The 21,676-nt window shown below is 39.6% G+C and overlaps 1 protein-coding gene across 4 annotated transcripts in view; it reads left to right on the forward strand.

Annotated features, from left to right (window-relative positions):
• The window catches only part of BNC2 (basonuclin 2), a 715,491-nt gene that overhangs the window by 444,995 nt on the left and 248,820 nt on the right, over positions 1-21,676 (forward strand). Inside the window, exon 1 of one of the 4 annotated variants that reach the window (XM_040417244.1) lies at positions 18,090-18,353. The exons of the other annotated variants lie outside the window; for them this stretch is intronic. Coding sequence (XP_040273178.1) covers positions 18,351-18,353 — 3 coding nt within the window. The 5' untranslated portion in view covers positions 18,090-18,350. Of the gene's footprint in view, positions 1-18,089; positions 18,354-21,676 lie in introns of those variants that run through there. 4 annotated transcript variants of the gene reach the window in all.

Below are 21,676 nucleotides of genomic sequence, written 5' to 3' on the forward strand. Positions count from 1 at the left end.
CATCTGAGGACCCTAATCCTCACCCTGGAGGCCACAGACCTGTCAGTCAGTGATCGATTATACCAAGGCCCGTTATGTAGACCAGTTGTATCTGTGTGTTGTAGGCTTATAATAGTGTGCCTATGGACAATGCTCTTCACATGAAGACTCATGATATGACCGGTTTTTGTGACAGTCCTGCTCCTCTTTTGTCACATAGCATTTTCTAGACTATGTCCTCCCCCTCATCAGGCATCCAGCTGTCACCAGCAGTGGGAGCATATAAAAGATAGTCCAGGGGAGGCATAGGGACAGAGAGAGCGCCCTGCTAAAATCGTGTCACGTAGCCCTAATTCATCTGCTCTCATTAGAGTGAGCTGGGGACAGCAGTTATGTCCAAGAACACAGCTCTACACATGACATACGAACGGTTTGGGGAATAGAAAATTGCTTTCTCAGGAAGCCCAGCCAATTAAGGACTTGACCATATTGAATGTCAAGTGTTAATTTAGGTTTTTCTTCATTTTCCCAGAGGTAATGTGGGTCCTGTGATGAGCAAATACGTGTCAAGTAAAAGTTGATTGCATGAAGGACCTGAGTATTATATGTCACTGGCAAGTCACAAATGCAGTCTAGCCTTTTAACCCATTAGGTGAGCCCAGAAGGAGAAGGGGAAAGGATTAACCAAGCCATAATGATGAGCAAAGATCCAAGATATACAGCTGCAAGAGGGAGTAAGCACAGAAGGCACTTCACTGCTGGACTAACAGAGACTTTCAATGGAGGCGGTGATTTCAGGTTGCCCGCTAGGTACATTTCCAGGTATATACTTGAAATGAACTGCCAGAAGAAAGCTATTTAACGTACGGTATGTCCTACAAGGTCTGTGCCATTAAAGCCATGCTATTTGGAGACTGAAAAACCTGTGTGTACTGAAAAAAGGTCTTTCTAAAGATGTAGTTGTGCTGATTTTTTATATCTGTCTTATTGCAGCACTGTTTGTCCATTATATTAACTCATGGAGTCCTGACAAATGACAAACTCAGCTTTGTTACAGCAAACAGAACTCTGCTTAATGTCACTGTAGGACTTAGTCTACTTTCACACTCGCGTTTGGTGCGGATCCGTCATGGATCTCCACAAACGCATCCTTGCAGATAATACAACCGCATGCATCCGTTCAGTACGGATCCGTTTGTATTATCTGTAACATTGCCAAAATGGATCCGTCTTGAACACCATTGAAAGTCAATGGGGGACAGATCCGTTTTCTATTGTGCCAGATTGTGTCAGTGAAAAAAATTTAGCCAAACGGATCCGTCCTGACACACAATGTAAGTCAATGGGGACGGATCCGTTTGGCTCAATTTTGTCAGGCAGTGTTTTGGTGTCCGCCTCCAAAGCGGAATGGAAACGGAATGGAGACGGAACGGAGGCAAACTGATGCATTCTGAGCGGATCCTTATCCATTCAAAATGCATTAGGGCAAACTGATCTGTTTAGGACCGCTTGTGAGAGCCCTGAACGGATATCACTAACGGAAACCAAAACGCCAGTGTGAAAGTAGCCTTAGGGTAACTCAACAGGGATTAGTACAGAGGACACGTTCATTGCAGAATTGACTGAATTCAGGGAGGCTGTGCTGGAAATCCTGTCTGAACTAATGACCAAAAAATGTATACCTTTATCAGATGCTCAATGCATTGTCATACCACTGCCATTTCTGTGACACATTTGAATAGCTGCAATTTCAGCTTTAGATAGGTATTAAATAAATAGATAGATAGATAGATAATAGACAGATAGATATATGGTGGATAGATAGATAGATAGATAGATAGATAGATAGATAATAGATAGATAGATAGATAGATAATAAATAGATAGATAGATAGATAGATAGATAGATAATAGACAGATAGATATATGGTGGATAGATAGATAGATAGATAGATAGATAGATAGATAGATAGATAGATAATAGATAGATAGATAGATAGATAGATAATAAATAGATAGATAGATAGATGGATAATAGACAGATAGATATATGGTGGATAGATAGATAGATAGATAGATAGATAGATAGATAGATAGATAGATAGATAGATAGATAGATAGATATATGATAAACGAGTAGAAAGATAATAAATATTAGGCAAATAGTAGATCGATAAATAGCTAGAATGATAGATAATGGATAGATAGATATGAGATAGATAGATAGATAGATATGAGATAGATAGATAGATAAATAGATAATAGATAGATAGATAAATAGATAGATAGATAGATAGATATTAGATAGATAGATAGATAGGAGATAGATAGATAGATAAATAGATAGATAGATATGAGATAGATAAATAGATAGATAGATAGATAGATAGATATGAGATAGATAGATAGATAGATAACAGATAGATAGATAGATAGATAGATAGATAGATAGATAGATAGATAACAGATAGATAGATAGACAGATAGATAGATAACAGATAGATAGATAGACAGATAGATAGATAGATAGATAGATAACAGATAGATAGATAGATAACAGATAGATAGATAGATAGACAGATAGATAGATAACAGATAGATAGATAGATAGACAGATAGATAGATAGATAGATAGATAGATAGATATATGAGATAGATAGATAGATAGATAGATATATGAGATAGATAGATAGATAGATAGATAGATAACAGATAGATAATAGATAGATAACAGATAGATAGATAGATAGATAACAGATAGATAGATAGACAGATAGATAGATAGATAGATAGATAGATAGATAGATAGATATGAGATAGATAGATAGATAGATAGATAAAAAGATAGGTAGATAGATAATAGATAAGTATAAACAGATGGCTAGATAAGAGATAGCAAGAGTATAGATATCGTATAGCTGAATAGATAGATAAATAACGGATAGAAAATAGAGAGATTAATAGATCAATAGATAGGTAGGTATATAGATTTGTGGGGGTCTATGTAATATCTGTCTACCTATATGTTCGTCTGTCTATCTATCATGTATATAAAATTATGTATCTATATCTATCTGTCTATCTATCTGTTTATTATCTATCTCCTATCTACTATCTCTATCTATCTTCTATCTATCTCATATCTATCTATTATCTATCTATCTCTATCTATCTATCTATCTATCTATCTATCTCCTGTCTATCTATCTATCCATCCATTATCTATCTACTATCTTTCTATCTATCTATCTATCTATCTATCTATCTATCTATCTATCTATCTATCATCTATCTATCTATCTCCTATCTATGTATTATCTATCTATTATCTATCTATCTCCTATCTATCTAGCTATCTATCTATCTATTATCTATCTATTATCTATCTATCTATCTATTCTATCTATCTATCTATCTATCTATCTATCTATCTATCTATCTATCCATCCATTATCTATCTACTATCTTTCTTTCTATCTATCTATCCATCCATCCATTATCTATCTACTATCTTTCTATCTATCTATCTATCTATCTATCTATCTATCTATTATCTATCTATCTATCTTCTATCTATCTATCTATCTATCTATCTATTATCTATCTATCTATCTATCTATCTATCTATCTATCTATCCATCCATCCATTATCTATCCATCCATTATCTATCTATCTATTATCTATCTATCTATCTATCTATCTATCTATTATCTATCTATCTATCTATCTATCTAATCTATCTATCATCTATCTCCTATCTATGTATCTATCTATCTATTATCTATGTATGTATCTATCTATCAATTATCTATCTATCTATCTATCTTTCATTACAGTATATATAATATATCATATACAGTATATAGTAAAGTGGTCCAGGCTTCAATGTTCTGCAGCAATTTGTTACCTTCTTCATTAGTTCATATGGGGGAAACATTTGATATCTTGGGGAAAAGCTTCTAGTGAGCTTCCAATAAGCTAGGCAGTTACACAACAGAAAGGCTCAAGGGAAATTACAAATATCTCTAACGTCTGTGGTCAAACTGAACATAGCGAGGGTTAACACCAATTCACATCTTGTATGTTTTCACTGGGACTGTGTTGCGGCACCCAATGTAAATTTCAGTGACAGCAGTTCTTGCTGATCCAACCTTTCTCTGTCACCGTTGACGGATGGTTCCCAATGCAATCAGCCACACCACCTCAGCAAGTCTCGATTTTCAGGAGCTGCTGAGCAAAACGGTAAAACTCAAATTTCATTATGATTAAAACAAAAAATGCCACAACTGTCCGTTCCATTGAGGGTAATATTAGGTAAAATAGCCCCCCCCCCCATCGTTATCCATTAGTTATGCCCAGAACCCCACCCCAGTGTCTTCACCATGTGCATTTATTTGCTGATAAATTTAAGGAGTCGGACAGCTGACGCAGATGGATCATCTGAGCGTAGAGAGTGAGGAGTTATAAATTAACACATTATTCGCTCCTAATGTGAAATACTTGAAGATGCATTTTCTCCATCCCTTGACATCCACCCCAGTGAGGGCTCGTATTGTACTTTTTTTTTCCCGAGTGGCATTGATTTGTTAAAGTGCTGAATTAGCATGTCAGGCCAGCTGCCTGTTCCAGGGCTGTATTATAGAAAACTGTCTTTTTTCCCTCGCTAGTTTGACTTCCTGCTGCCTTGGCCACACACACAGCGCCACATATTGCTTAGGCTAGCTTTTTACCCTGATACATTGTTTGTCTTGTACCCTTTTCAGACAGTTCAGGTAATATGAAAACTGGGAATGAAATCATTTAGATATTTTATAATATTTCAGGGCATAACGCAGGTCAACACAGAACAAAACCAATGAGGTTTGTTATTTATTTCATATATATATATATATATATATATATATACACTCACCTAAAGAATTATTAGGAACACCTGTTCTATTTCTCATTAATGGAATTATCTAGTCAACCAATCACATGGCAGTTGCTTCAATGCATTTAGGGTTGTGGTCCTGGTCAAGACAATCTCCTGAACTCCAAACTGAATGTCAGAATGGGAAAGAAAGGTGATTTAAGCAATTTTGAGCGTGGCATGGTTGTTGGTGCCAGACGGGCCGGTCTGAGTATTTCACAATCTGCTCAGTTACTGGGATTTTCACGCACAACCATTTCTAGGGTTTACAAAGAATGTTGTGAAAAGGGAAAAACATCCAGTATGCGGCAGTCCTGTGGGCAAAAATGCCTTGTGGATGCTAGAGGTCAGAGGAGAATGGGCCGACTGATTCAAGCTGATAGAAGAGCAACGTTGACTGAAATAACCACTCGTTACAACCGAGGTATGCAGCAAAGCATTTGTGAAGCCACAACACGCACAACCTTGAGGCGGATGGGCTACAACAGCAGAAGACCCCACCAGGTACCACTCATCTCCACTACAAATAGAAAAAAGAGGCTACAATTTGCACGAGCTCACCAAAATTGGACTGTTGAAGACTGGAAAAATGTTGCCTGGTCTGATGAGTCTCGATTTCTGTTGAGACATTCAAATGGTAGAGTCCGAATTTGGCGTAAACAGAATAAGAACATGTATCCATCATGCCTTGTTACCACTGTGCAGGCTGGTGGTGGTGGTGTAATGGTGTGGGGGATGTTTTCTGGGCACACTTTAGGCCCCTTAGTGCCAATTGGGCATAGTTTAAATGCCACGGGCTACCTGAGCATTGTTTCTGACCATGTCCATCCCTTCATGACCACCATGTACCCAGAAGGATAATGCACTATGTCACAAAGCTCGAATCATTTCAAATTGGTTTCTTGAACATGACAATGAGTTCACTGTACTAAAATGGCCCCCACAGTCACCAGATCTCAACCCAATAGAGCATCTTTGGGATGTGGTGGAACGTGAGCTTCGTGCCCTGGATGTGCATCCCTCAAATCTCCATCAACTGCAAGATGCTATCCTATCAATATTGGCCAACATTTCTAAAGAATGCTATCAGCACCTTGTTGAATCAATGCAAGAATTAAGGCAGTTCTGAAGGCAAAAGGGGGTCCAACACCATATTAGTATGGTGTTCCTAATAATTCTTTAGGTGAGTGTGTATATATATATATATATATATATATATATATAGTATGTGAATTTCAGCAGCACTCACTTTAGAGATTATCCGGTGCAAGCGTCTCGCAAGCGTGCACTTGGCTTGAGAAGGATCCCGGAATGGGATTGAAACGTTGCCTATTTTGTGTCAGATGTGTGAATAAAGACACTGCGTTTTTTCTACAAGAAGAGTGCTGCGTTGATTTTCTATGTGTATATATATATATACTGTATATATATTAGTGTTGATCACGAATATTCTAATCGCAAATTTTTATCAAGAATATCGGCACTTCGAGAATTCGCGAAGATGTAGAATATAGTGCTATATATTTGTAATCGCGAATATTATAGATATTTTTTTTCATCAGTAACCTCCCTTCTTGCTTGTGGGCCAATGAGAAGGCTGCATTGTCTTTTTCTGAGCTTAGCAACATCCCTAGCAACCAATAGGAAAGTTGCCTAGCCTCACTATGTAAGAACCTCTTCAGCAGTTTTTTGCAGTTCTGAGAGAGACAGCAGTGTCATTGCTGTGCTCTGTGCTTTCCACACTACATTAGATAGTTAGTTAGCTCATATATATAATACAGATAGTTAGTGGAAGATAGTCAGTGTAGGTTATATCCTGATATAGTGTAGCTGATAGGTTCCAGTGCAAGGTGTTAGGTAGTGTGATAGGAACTACTGTTTATCTGCTGTCCATACATACATGCTGCAGACATAGTGCTGTGATGTCACAACAATACTTAGTGCACAAATCAGTAATATCTACTCAGACCTGATAAAATGTGAAGTTGCATGCATTGCGGAAAAAATAAGCGCCTCATTAGTGCCGATTTGCTCAATCACAAAAATAATGACTGGAGATCACGAATTCTAGAATTCGCGAATTTATTGCAAATATTATGCGAAAAATTCACAAAATATCGCAAAAACAAATATTGCCTATGCCGCTCATCACTAATATACTGTATGTATGTGTGTGTCCTTTCTTACATACATAAAACTTAATTACACAATATTGTATCGTAAAAAGTCTACCTTACATGTGTCTACAGATGTAGCAATCCTCATCTAGAACAAGTTAAGTAAATAATGCCAAGAAACTTTTGATTGACCTTTTCAATGGCTTTCAATGCTTTTGTGATGTGCTATTATGTTGAGATGTAATATCACACTCAAGTTTAGGATTGCTACATCTGTATGTGGTTGTTTTTCGCAGGCATATCACAATATTGTGTTTTTTGACAAATTAGAGTACTTAACCAAATTTGAGCTAAGGGCGGACGCACTTATCTACAAATAGATAGATGTAGTCACCGTTATTTTGACTGGTTTAAGGCGTTAACCAACAAAACCACAGTGACCATACTGGCGCAGCTAGTGTCAAAATAACACTGGCTACCTCTGTATGCAATAATAGATTTATTTTTGATCAAGGGCAACTGTACTTTGGATAATGCCCTGTTCAGTACCTTTTGTTGGCACCAGTATCGTAGAGTATACAAATAACCAGACAGGATGATTCCCACATAACAGTGACACACAATGGACAAATAACAGCTCTATACCTAATTTATCATACAAATAACAATGCCGCTAGCACCATTCACTTAAAAAAATACTGAACAGTGTCTAAAGAGCAGTACCACATAATGCCTAAATATTAATGGCATTATACAATGCTGAAATAATACCAACATATAATGACAAAATAACTACTCCATAGATAAAGTATAGTACTAGCAGTGAGGTCCAAAAACCACTGCTATGTAAACAATATGTGGTGGTCAAAACCATTGGGTGCCAGGCCATCTGTGGTGCCCTCTTCAGCAGGGGTGGCTGATATGCCCTATGTGACCACACGGGTTACCTGTAATATTGTACAGTTATATTTGTGTTATTGTTATATTACACTTTTTATTTAAGATAAGATATTGGCTGAAATAATTGTGACTGTACAGTATACCCTTGTATGTGTGTGTTCAGAGGAAATAGGCCCTAACCCTTGATTAGAGAACGTGTGTCACCCTTGCAACCATAAGGGGTGCAGCAGCACAAATGAGGACGTGTGGTAGCAATCACATGGAGCAAGGGGAGTGAAGGTGAAGATCAAGGCTAATGGTCATGGAATAATAGAGCCATCAGTTGGAAGATGGCAGTCAGATGAGAGGGCTGACTGTGCAGGATGGATGACCTTATAGATAAGAGACTAGCCATCTAAGAGAGAGAGAGAGACACACAGGAGTGGTCAAAGTACAGTAGAGATAGAAGGAGGAAGTACCTTGAGTAGCTAAACTGACCAGTGAGAAGTGTGTAAAGAGAGGAGTGGATGGTGTCCTATCAGCCAGTATCCAGTGGCTATTAATTGTTATAACTGTACAAGTGGATGTGCCTCTTCAGTTTAAGAAGTTACAGTTCAAGTTAAAGATAATGTTGTCTGTGTGTCTTTAAATGTCTCATCCACTGATGAAGTGATGCAGTAGAAATAGTCTAGCCACGTGCAGCATCGTCCCGCAAATATACATACTCCTAAAGCTGACCTTTCATTTAGAAACTACTTGCACATTGGCTCATCACAGGAGAGACTACCATTTTATCAACAAAAAAATATTAGAAGTAGAAAATGCATAAAGGACACAACTACTGTAAAGCATATATAGGTGCTAGACAGTGGCGGACTGTGGTGCCTAGGGCCCAGCAGTAAAATGTATTTTGGGGGCCAACCATACTGATACATTCACATATTACCTGATCACACAGCAGCAAGATGCTACCAGATGATTGAATATGGAGGTCCCTGGAGCAGCTTTGAGAAGGTAGGTCCTGAGGAGAAGAGGATACTGGTAGCTTTCCTCTATACCTAGAAGTCATCTCAGCTCTGATCGGGTCCATAATAATAAACTGGGGAGTTTCTTTAATCACGTTTTTTATATGAGCATAGGCTGGTTGAGGAGCTGTACATTGGATATATGTACGTAGTGCAGTAAGTCTACTGTGTTATGTGCCACTTGTGTAGGGGGTGGGAGATAAGGGGCCCACCTAGCTCAGGGGCCTACCTGGGGATTCATCTGTACCCCCGTGAGCCAGTCTGATATTTTTTGGCAGATACCAATCTAATGTGTGTCCAGGATTGTAGATTGTTGCCTACTGGCTTCAGTGGTGAAAAGCATAAAACCTAGAGTGGCTAGATTTTCCCTTGTTTTATTTTCTTTTTTCAAGATAATTGGCAAAATCTTCCCCTCATTGAGAGAATTAACATGCTCATTCAACTAAAATGTTACTGAGGAAATCAAATATTTTAATTTGCAAGCGAAAGATCTTTTAGCCAATGCTTATTTAATCTAATAGCTAACATACATTTTCCAAATGTATGCCTTAACCTACAGGTGGCTCAATAACACAATGTTCAGTAGTAGTCTATAGCAATATTCTACTAAAGTCTCGTTCACAGATCAGTGTTTTGGTCAGTGATTTTCATCAGTGATTGTGAGCCAAAACCAGGATTGGAGCCTCCATAGAGATAAGGTATAAGGGAAAGAGCTGCACCTCTTCTGTGTTTAGGGTTTTGGCTCACAATCACTGATGGGAATCACAGACCAAAACATTGACGAGTGAATGAGACATAACTATAGTAGTCTGGCCTTCAATCCCAATTGGCAGTTCACACCATTTTCATTTGGCGTTGCCAACAGTTTTATGTCTGCAGTTACCGAGGCAGATCTACTCTCTACCATTGGAGAGTGCTGAGGGCATGTTCTGTGTCCCATGTACCAGTCATTGTGGAGAACAGGGGAGAGGAGCAGAAGTGTGTCCATCACTTACTGTTAATGGTGTCATTCTTTGTTATCACCTCCAGCTTTATAATAGAGGTCATACTTTTCATTGTAATCCTGTTTTGATAATAATGAGACGATGACCGATGATCCTGCCTAAAGTGTGTACCGCATAAGTTAAAAAAAGGAAGTCTCTTAGAGTGAGAATTTCAGTATTTCAGATTTTTTTTTAAATAGTGAAAAAAAAAATGATAAAAACTTAATTAGATAGGTCCATAGATCATGTTCAAGTAGTATTGAAGGTGCCTGGTAGCTATTCACTCTTGGTGGGACTGGTAAACAACACATTCTAATTATCATCTGAAGATCTTTTGCCTGACAACTACCATATGTCTGCAGCACTTATCATGGCCACTACTCATAAAGCTGTCTTGTTAAGTTTGAACAGAGAATGAGAATATGTTTTAGCACTTTCCCAACATTTCACATTAAAAGTCTATACAAAATGTTGAAAAATAATAATCCTTATAATTTATATAGTGCCAACATATTCCACAGCGCTTTAGAATTCAGAGGGAACATGTATAAGGTGGACATTACAGATTGAAAACTCAACAATTCAGACAATAAGGAATGAGGGCCCTTCTCGAGAGAGCTTACAATGTATGAGGAGATAGAGGTGATACATGAGGCATAAGTGTTTGTATTGTACAATGGTCCAGCCGTCCTTTCTATATTATCGGGAAGTACATATAAGGCTGAATGGGCTGACATGTCGATACAAGTATTAAAGTGGTTGTCTCACTTCAGTAAATGGCATTTATCATGAATCAATGTATTGTGATTGACCATATTTTCTCCTTAGCTGGCTTGATTCATTTTTCCATCACATTATACACTGCTAGTTTCAAGGGGTTACGGCCACTGCTGCAGTGCAGATCCGAGGTGGCTGGGATGTGAGCTGCTGCACATGCACATGCCTATGTGCGCTCCCACAGTCCCGGCCACCAGAAAGGCTGGTGCCTTTTCCTATAGTGCGCTGCTGGATTGCAGGGTGGTCATTACCCCTGGAAATATACAGTGTATAATGTGATGGAAAAATGAATCTAACCAGCACAGGAAGCTAAAGAATGCATTTGCTAAAGTGAGACAACCTCTTTAAGTGCATTGGAGTGTATGACTATCAGGGCTATGGTTGGATGAGGGGTACAGGTTCTAGGGGATAATATAGAAGGGGCAGAAAAGAGTTTAATTAGAGAATGTCATAGGCCTGCCTAGAAATATGTGTTTTTAGGTCACGCGTGAAAGTGTGGATGTTGGAAATCTATCTGATTGTCTGGGGCAGTGGAATCCAGAGAACTTGTGAAGCACAAGTAAAGTCTTGTAGACTGGAATGGGAAGTTTGGATTATGGAGGATGTCAGTCTCATTGGTGGAGTAGTGAAAAGCACAAGTAAGAGGGTATAGAGAGATGAGCGGTGCAGCTTTGTAGACAGCTTTGAGGGTGAGCGTGATGAGTTTAAATTGTATTCTATATTAAACAGGCAACCAGTGCAGTGACTGAGGGTGGAGGCATTGGTGAAGCAGTTTGATAGAAAGAGGAGCCTAACTGCTGCAATTAGGATGGCTTGGAGAGGGGAGAGCTTAGTGAGAAGGAGTAGTCCAGACGAGAATAGAACAGGGTAACAATTAGACTATTGGCCATCTCCATAGTGAGAAAATAAGGGATTCTAGAGATGTTTTTGAGGTGCAGATGGCAGGAGCGTGCATTGGACTGAATATGTGTGTGTGTGTGTGTGGGGGGGGGGTTATGATTGTGCCACCCACTTAGAAATATCACATTTTGGTAAGTTGGTAGATGGAGGAAAAAGCTGAAATTTAGTTTTTGAAATATTTAGTTTTAGAAATAAAGAGGACATGATGCTAGAGACAGTGGGCAGACAATGACTGGTATTCTGTAGCAGTGCTCGGTTGATGTGAGGGAATGAGGTATTTAACTGGTTTAAAAAGTGTAGAATATTTTTTGTGGGACAACCCCTTTAAATATTCACATCAGTGATATTGGTGATGTAGAAAGTAACCACTTTCTCAGATTTCATTTGGATAGCTGGCTGGAGGGGGTGCAATAAACTGGTTTCTGGGCAAAAATACCATAAGACGCATCTAGGTTTTAGAGGAGGACAATAAGAAAAAAATATTTTTCATTAGACCTCAGGTCAGACCAGCAGTCAGACCCCCAATGTTAATCAGACCTCAGCTTACAGCCCCTATCAGACCCCCGATGTTAATAAGACCTCAATAAGACCTCAGATCAGACCCCAATGTGAATAACCCCCAATCAGACCTCAGATAAGAGTCTCATGCCTTTTATCAGCCCCCATATGCCTCTCATCAGCCCCCATTGCCTCATATCAGACCCCATATACATCTCATCAGCCCCAATGCCTCTCATCAGCACCCATATAAGCCCTCATGCCTCTCATCAGCCCCCATATGAGCCGCCATGTTTCTTAGCAGCCCCCATATGAGACCCCATGCCTCTTAGCAGCCCCCATATGAGCCCCCATGCCTCTCATCAGACCCCATATGAGACCCCATGCCTCTTAGCAGCCCCCATATGAGCCCCCATGCCTCTTAGCAGCCCCCATATGAGCCCCCATGCCTCTTAGCATCCCCCATATGAGACACCATGCCTCTTAGCAGCCCCCATATGAGACCCCATGCCTCTTAGCAGCCCCTATATGAGCACCCATGCCTCTTAGCAGCCCCCATGCCTCTTGGCAGCCCCAATGCTACAGAGAACTTAAAATAAAATAAAACACCTCTCCTGCTCCGGACGCCACCACTCCTCACCCACAGTGCAATACTCTTCATCCTGGTGTTGGCTGTGCTGTGTTCTGATGCCCTCACGCTGTGTGCAGCCACTGCACAGCCGACAGCTGAGGACCAGGAAGAGGTGAGTACAGAGCCTTCACCGCTTCTTGGTCCTCCAGTACTAATGAGCACTTCCATTATGGAAACACTCATTAGTATTCACCCCATAAGACACAGGGGCATTTCCCCCCACTTTTGGGGGAAAAATGCGTCTTATGGGGCGAAAAATACGGTACTTTCTTGCACCATATACAGGTGGAACTCGAAAAATTTGAATATCGTGCAAAGTTAATTTATTTCAGTAATGTAACTTAAAAGGTGAAACTAACATATGAGATAGACTCATTACATGCAAAGTGAGATATTTCAAGCCTTTATTTGTTATAATTTGGATGATGATGGCTTACAGCTTATGAAACCCCAAAGTCACAATTTTGAGGTACCCTTTGCTCAGGGGATATGGATTAATTAGCTGACTAGAGTGTGACACTTTGAGCCTAGAATATTGAACCTTTTCACAAAATTCTAATTCTAAGCTGCATTAATGCAATTCCTTTTGTTTTGCATTACTGAAATAAAAGGACTTTTGCATGATATTCACATTTTTCGAGTTTCACCTGTAGTATAGTTGGCAGAAAACGGTATGGCCTTCAATCCATTGAATAAAAGGGACAAGTAGCAGGGTATAGCAAAAGTGTTAGACACATAGAGGGGCATATGCCTTGGGAGTTGGTTGGATATTATCCAATATTTAAGTAGAGGACCGATGCAGTGAACTGAATTTTAAAGGGAAAGTATAGCTACACCTTTCGTGTGACCAAAGTTTTTGAACAAAAATGGCATACTTTTTGTTCAGCTAAAGACAGTTGCACCTTTGAACATTTAGAAATAATCCTACAGTTATCTGCTTTATAATAATACAGTACATATTAGTATTATTAAGAATTGGTATTATTGAAGTTACAGCAGACTTTAAAATAGCTAATTAACCAATTAGCTCATAGGAATATACTGCACGTGTTTCTCCTCAGACTTGGCCTCAAAGAAAATAAGAGACAAAATAGAGTTCTGTTCCTAGGTTTCTACTGGGGGTGACTTTCACATAGTCACATGGATATGTTAGCATTCAGCTCAAATAGACATGGGATATGTGTTAGTAGAGGTAGGTAACCAATGTCTTTAGGATCTGCAGATAATATCTACTGATTCTTGATGGACAATACATATTGTACAACTGGAAGATCCAATAAACACTCAACCAGCTCTATCAACAAATATCTCAAATCTAAGGTCAACTTTAAAGTCTTGTTGTCCCTTCCATTTACATGCATTTATACAACAGTTGCCCATACTGGATATGTCTTCAGATTGTTTGCTATAACTGATTTATATGTACGTGACTGTTGGTCTTTTAGTGCAAATTTTGGTAATTGGATATCCACTCCACTGCCTTGCTTTATAATTGCTTTGTCCCAGCTAATAAAGGTTGGCATTTTGATAACAAGAGTAAACGACCTTTAACTAAATTCTACATGCTTCACATTATAGCTTTAGGAAGTGTAAAGAGATGTTCTAAAGACAGCAACCATTTCAGGTCAGCGAGAAGCTGACTGTAGTACGCTTACGCGGACAGACAGAAAGTCAGATGTGTGGAACAAAATCTGAAACTTTTTAAATTTTATTTGCTAATCCAACCTTCATGTAGGTTACATACTTTTTGGGACCGTTGTTCTTTCTGATGGTTCCACCTGTCGGGCTATGATGACTTATAAAACATTTTTGTTATATTCTCTATGGATGTCATAAATACTAATGATTGGCATACTATTTTAAGGGGGACCTGCTTCTGACAGATCTTTTGTAGGCTACAATTAAGCTACAGCCACAATCTTGGTCTTGTTTTAAAGCTGACAATCTAACCTTTTAAAGAAGACATAGATCATAAACCTGCAGCTCTCACTACCAACCAAATTTCTAAAGGCTGTATTTCCAGTTTTATATCAGCTTTAAAACAGCCACTTTTAGCTGAATTGTAGACTGAGATATTAAAGTTTAAAGCAGCCCTCTCTCCTTCAGTTGGCTGTGATCTCAATCAAAATGGATAAGAGGAGGTCAGTGGGGAAAATGCTGACATGCTGCAGGTAGTAGATAATTTTTCACTTCATTACCAGGGGTAGGGTAACATGAACTTCTGTGCATGTTATCAATCCTTCTTCTCCTATCCATTAGAGATCATATTTGGGGGAGGGGAGACTTTTTTTTCCCAGCCAACTAGAGAGAAGGTTCTGTAATCATCATCTCTTCTGTGGGTAGGTAAATACCAGATAATAGATAAATAATTTTTTATATAAATTATTCCAATCTTATATAAAACTCTCTTTAAGACTGGAAGAAAATTATAAAGGAAAGACTAATAGCCCTCCTCTCACTAGAATTTACTCCTATGTTTGGCAGAAAGGGGTTGTCCAGCAGTGACTACTAAAGCCAGTGACTGACAGCAGTGGTCAAATGTCTGAAACAAGAGTGAGTATAAAGTTTTCTAAAAAATATATAATAATAATCCTGGCATTGGCATTTTTAATGCCAATAACTTTGGTTTGAAAAGTTGGCAGTAAAGTGGGTGTAGTTAGCTATGTTAATTAGTTTTATTCCAGATTTACAGTATCACTAAAAGGCTCCATTCACACATCCGCAATTCCATTCCGCATTTTGCGGAATGGAATTGCGGACCCATACATTTCTATGGGGCCGCACGACGTGCGGCCCCGATCCAGAATTGCGGACCCGCACTTCCTGGTCCGCAATTCTGATCCTGAAAAAAATAGAACATGTCCTATTCTCGTCCGCAATAGCGGACAAGAATAGGCATATTCTCTTAGTGCCGGCAATGTGCGGTCCGCAAAATGCGGAACGCACATTGCCGCTGTCCGTGTTTTGCGGATCCGTGGATCCGCAAAACACACACGGATGTGTGAATGGACCCAAAAACCTGCATAGTCACTCTAGTGGGGGGTGGCGCAAAAATCTGTAGCAGCAATTCTAGACAAAAGTGTTAGGGCTCATGCATACAACCATAAGTGTTTCGTGGTCTGCAAATCACAGATCCGCAAAACACAGATCCTGGCCGTGCGCATGCAGCCATTTTATTTTTCCCTTCAATAGAAATATTGTGGTCCACAAAATGAAAAAAAAAAATAGGACATGTATCTTTTTTGCAGGTGCAGGTGCAAGATAGATGTTCTATCTTTGGTGCAAAGCAAGCCAAAGCAGACTGACTTTAAATATTTCACTCATGAAAAATTACCTTCCCTCCCCCAAGTGGTTAAATTTACTGGTTAGCACTGGTGCCTTGCAGCGCTTGGGTCCTATGTTCGAATCCGACCAAGGACAACATCTGCCTGGAGTTTGTTTGTTCTCTCTATGTTTGTGTAGGTTTCCTCCTGGTACTCTGGTTTCCTCCCACACTCCAAAGACATACTGATAGGGAACTTAGATTGTGAGCCCCATTGGGGACAGTTGGATGCTAATGTCTGTAAAGCGCTGTGGAATATAGTAGCGCTATATAAGTGCGTAAAATAAATAAATGTCACATCACTGTGTAAAATCACTAAGGGTACTTTCACACTAGCGTTTTTCTTTTCCGGTATTGAGTACCGTCCTAGGGACTTAATACCGAAAAAATAACTGATCAGTTTTATCCTAATGCATTCTGAATGGAGAGCAATCCATTCAGGATGCATCAGGATGTCTTCAGTTCAATCACTGGATGGTTTTTGGACGGAGAAAATACCGCAGCATGCTGCTGTATTTTCTCCGTCCAAAGTTCCGGAACACTTGCCGGAATTCCGAATCCAGCATTATTTTACATTGAAATGCATTAATGCCGGATCCGGCCTTAAGCATGCGCAGACCTTTAAAAATGTGAAAAAGATAAATACCGGATCCGTTTTTCTGGATGATAACCGGAGAGACGGATCCGGTTTTGCAATACATTTGTGAGACGGATCCGCATCCGGATCCATCTACAAATGGTATCCGTTTGCATACAGATTGCCGGAAGGAACTACCTGCCGGAATCCAGCGACGCTAGTGTGAAAGTACCCTTAGGGTGCAATTGAGACATTTCTTATGCCGGTCTTAATAACAAACCCCGCTAGCGTACAACGCCATAGAATTATTAAGAGGTAATAATTCTGGTACCTTTTCAGGAGTTCTGTATACCACAAAATGAAATCTACTTTAGAAATTGAGCTACCATGCATTTCAGGTGAAATTTGCACCGGATTTCTGGTCCACATGTTGCTAAATGAGTCAGGGCAGTGGGGTCTTGTCTGTGGGTTGTCTCCTCCTGCCAATTTTTTGTAAAAAGTTGAACAGTATAGTGAAAAATGGGACTTGCACCGAACTTTGCTACTTTTATACGCCAGTTTTCTAGCATACACGCTTAACACATTCCCCGACCCAACTGTCTGAAAAGAAATTTTTAACAGTAGCTCATTGACCAAAAAAAACTACACTTGGTCAAGGATTATATTACAAGCGGTATACTATTAAGGCGCAAAGCTGGAACCTTTCGCTATTAACCCTTGAGGTTATTATTAACTTAATCAAAGAAGATAACTTTTGCTCTAAATTACGGCAAAAAAAAAAAAAAAAAGTGAGTGAGCGATTGGAGCTAACAAAAGCGGTATTGTTGTGTGTCAGGATGGTATTGGGGTCTTATGTGGGGTTAAGATTCCCCATCAGCTGAGGAGAAAATGACTGATTCTTCTTTTTTCTGTGCCTGCCCTGAGGACTGCTGAGACTGTGAGCCAGCCATGAAGTGACACAGGCAGTCACAAGCCTGTCACACTGCTCGGGCAGGTCAGAGGTTGAGGCGAAGAGCACAAATGTTTCTGGACAAAGGTTTGACTTTGGAATAGTTTGTTTTTCCTGTGAAGCCATGTTTTCCATATGCTCCAGCTCAGCATGGCAGGGAGTCTATGTGGGAGATGATGTATGAAGCAAACATTCCTTTCAGGTTAAACTGGGAATATGCTATTGTGCTCTCATTCCAAGTCATATGAATCTTTTATGGCCACTAGATCATGGCCTTAGGAGAGGAGGGAGGTAAGGAGCGTGTATCAGTGGCTCTATGTGTATATGCACATGATGGAGGAGGGGTGAGCACATTGAGGGAAGGGAGGGCTTAGGGCAGCCAGGAGGGAGGGAGAGATGACTGAGACACTCAGGAACTATGAGAGGAACACTTCCCTTGGAAAAAATGACCATCCAACGTGAGTCTGATCCGCTGTGACAGTCACTTACAAGCAATTTTTTTCTTTCACGTTTTTTTTTCTCCTTCCCTTAAACTTTGACTGTTTTCTCGCAAGCCCAGACCATTAACAGCTGAAGAAAATATGACAGGACACACGCAAAAGAGGTTGGGAGATACAGGGAAAGGAATGCACCAGAACGGAGAAAGCTGAGTTTGCCTCCTTGTTTAAACTGCAGAGATTTTTTTTTTGGTGTCCCTCTCCCTCCTCCTTATATATTTATTATTTTTTGCACTGTGCACGAAGGCCAGAAGTGAGATCTGTTAACTGTTCCACACTGACTGAGAGAGGCCAGAGCAGCTCATGGTACTGTATGTTACCACTAATACTCCCTTCATACCTTCTTGCATATTCTATTAATTTTATGGGAGAGGGGGGGGGGAGGGCTATAGCATGGAGGGGGAAGGCACTGGCTGGTCTTTTTACAATTTCCTTAACCATCTTTCTACTCTATTGGCATCGCTGATCTTGTTGCGGCGCAAAGGGTTAAACCGCGCCGTCTTCCAGATGTTCTGACGGCTTTGAAGAATTTTATGAGCGCACTAATGAAAATAGCGCAGTACCCTGGCGCAGAAGGCGTTAAACTTTCTAAAGCAGATGCTGGTCGCTGAGTTAAAATCCAGTAAATCTGATGTCTGTGAACTTCTGGGGATGTGTGTGCGTGTGCGTGTGTTAGGAGGACTTCTAATTTAACCCTTTCCCGACGGGCACTGAGCAATTCCCTCATGATGTCGATGAAATCATGCATCACCCGCACAATTAATAGCATTTGGGAAAGCGACAGATAAGCAGGCGATTGCCAAGCCAATGCCAAAAAAATATATATATCATCTCTGTTCTGAAAATGACTACATTCTCTTTGTTCTAGGGTTAGAGGGTTTCTAGGTCCCACTGGAACGAAGATCTACATTTTAGAAGTGTTTTCCTTAAAGGGAAAGCTTGCCTTTGTTCAGCTTGTACTAGCATGTTTTGAAGTTGCTTAAATAGTATATCTTTAATACGTCATGTGTGTTATATGTGCGCCCTTTACATATAGGCGTCATGGCATTGCAGGGATGCAGCAGGGACTGAAATTCCCTGCAGTTTGTCCGTCAGCTCGGCTGCGTTCTGCTGACGGATTCACAGAGCAATAGCGCAGAATGTAAATGTCCCTCAGCCCTGATAGCTAAACATCGGGCGAATGTAGCCCGAAATGTGGGCGATACAATATATATTTAGACTCTCAGGGCATTGCAATATATTCTCTAATCTACTGTACTTTAGGTCATTCTATTAAAAGTGAACTTGCCCAACAAGTAATTTATATCTAAAGTATGCGTATGATCATCAATATAAAATATTGTAACCAATGAAAAGATGAGAGAATGATATGAGGTATGTGCGCTGCATGCACTGGAGACCGTCTGCCATGCTGGGATTCCCAGTACTCTAATAGGTAGATGTGAGGTGTACTGGTATGGGCTACCTGCTGCACACCCTGAAGCATCCTCTGAGCCGTCAGCGAAACAGACAAAAGTTTTTGTTTCAACTATGCATTGTACCAGTTCTTCCAACAGCGGGTTCTTTCTTTCTTTCTTTCTTTCTTTCTTTCTTTCTTTCTTTCTTTCTTTCTTTCCTCTGTTTCTTTCTTCACTTTTCCTTTTCTTTCTCTCTCTGTCACCCAATTTATCTTTCTTTCTTTCTTTCTCCCTCTCCCTTTCTCTCTTTCTTTCTTCACCTTTTTATTCTCTTTTTCTTCCTCTCATACTCTCTCTTCCTCTGCAACTTTTTTCCTCCCTCTCTTTCTCTCTTGCTTTCTTTCTTTCTTTCTTTCATTCTTTCTTTCCCTTTTTCCTTCGCTTTCTCTTCCTCTGCACCTTTTCTTTCTCCCTCTCTGTCGCCAAATTTATCTTTCTTTCTTTCCCTTACCCTCTCACTTTCTCTGTTTCTTTCTTCACTTTTTTTTTCTCTTTTTCTTCCTTTCATACTCTCTCTTCCTCTGTCTTTTCCTCTGCAACTTTTCTCCTCTCTCTCTCTCTCTCTCTCTCTCTCTCACTTTCTTTCTTTCTTCACTGTTTTCCTTCTCTTTCTCTTCCTCTGCATCTTTTCTCTCTCTCTCTCTCTTGCCCAATTTATCTTTCTTTTTTTCTTTCTCTTACCCTCTCCCTTTCTCTGTTTCTTTCTTCACTTTTTTCTTCTCTTTTTCTTCCTCTCATACTCTCTCTTCCTCACTTCCTTTTTTTCTTTCTTTCTTTCTTTCTTTCTTTCTTTCTTTCTTTCTTTCTTTCTTTCTTTCTTTCTTTCTTTCTTTCTCTGGGTTAGTTCACATTGAAAGAATCACTATGACTGTACTAGTCTTCACTGTACATCAGTATGGTATTTGCGGTCACCCTGCCACACTCTCCTTTTCTGTATTGACAAGATTACCTCTATACAGGTAATAATTCCCACTATAGTAATTCTATTAAAATGAGCAGATAAATGAGCGAGAAGATATTATAGACAATAGTAAAAGTCAGTAGTTTCACCTATTAGATGGAATGGACACATCCTCCTAAGTCTAAAATATCAACAGAACTATCAAGAATGACAGAAACCCCTTTCATCTAACGTATATGAACATGGAAATGGCAGTTTATTAATTGACATTCCTTTTAGAAAATAATTCTCAACAGAAGGTATACAGCTAAGTGCAGGATAGTATGAAGTAGATCTAACCACAGAGAAATTGCATACATAGCAATTCCCTATAGTTTGCCTGGAATTGCTTTATGTATGAAAATGCAGGCTTGTACTGTAAGGCTATTCTTCTTTTCTACACCATTATTATTATTGCCGAGGGGGTGATATAGTATATATAGTCTTGTCTATGAAATCCCTAATATATTGGATTTTCTGAACTTGATAAGAGAAGCGTAAGTGCACATGATAAGGTACCTTTCCCTCTCCCCGCTATAGAGGGGCTGCCAGTGGCTCTTCATAGAATTAAGTAGAGCGCTGTCAGTGAAATGATGACTAATTTATTTATAACTATAAAAAGAAGATGTTTTTTTCGGATGAATATAACAGTCTGATTAGTGCCCTGTTTATGATGGTTTGCTTTTCCCCACAGTTATATTGACAGGGTTTATGGAAGCTGTAAACTGAATGAGCTATCAGCTCAAGCTGCAAAATGGTGATTTATGGCTAGTTCTAGCGGCCTACAATCCGGAGACATTCATTAGCATCATCACTGATTTTCAAAGGACAAACTGGTTTCATCTTTTTAACTGGTGGATTGGGCAAAGAAGGGGGGATATAATTGAGTCAGTATAATTTAACATCCCCTGTACCCTTGTATAACAGGCATCTCCAGTGATAAAGCAATTAACCCGTATACTAGAGAAGCTGCCCTGTGCTCTGTTATACAGACGAATGCAGGTACAGTATGTGTGAAAGGTTCGTTTTTGGAATCATGCTTGTAGTGATCCATGAACGTATCTATAGCTACGTAAAGCCGTGCACTGCCCAACGCCTACAAATCAGGCAGTAATGTGTGATCAGCAGGGATCCGATCTGCCGACTGAGCCGCAGTAGCATTCTCTACAAAGTAACAAGCTAATAATTTAAACCATAGGAGTGTGTGTCCTGCTCGCAAGAGCTTACAATCT

This window comes from Bufo bufo, chromosome 2 (assembly GCF_905171765.1).
Source record: "Bufo bufo chromosome 2, aBufBuf1.1, whole genome shotgun sequence".
NCBI classification, from domain to species: Eukaryota; Metazoa; Chordata; class Amphibia; order Anura; family Bufonidae; genus Bufo; species Bufo bufo.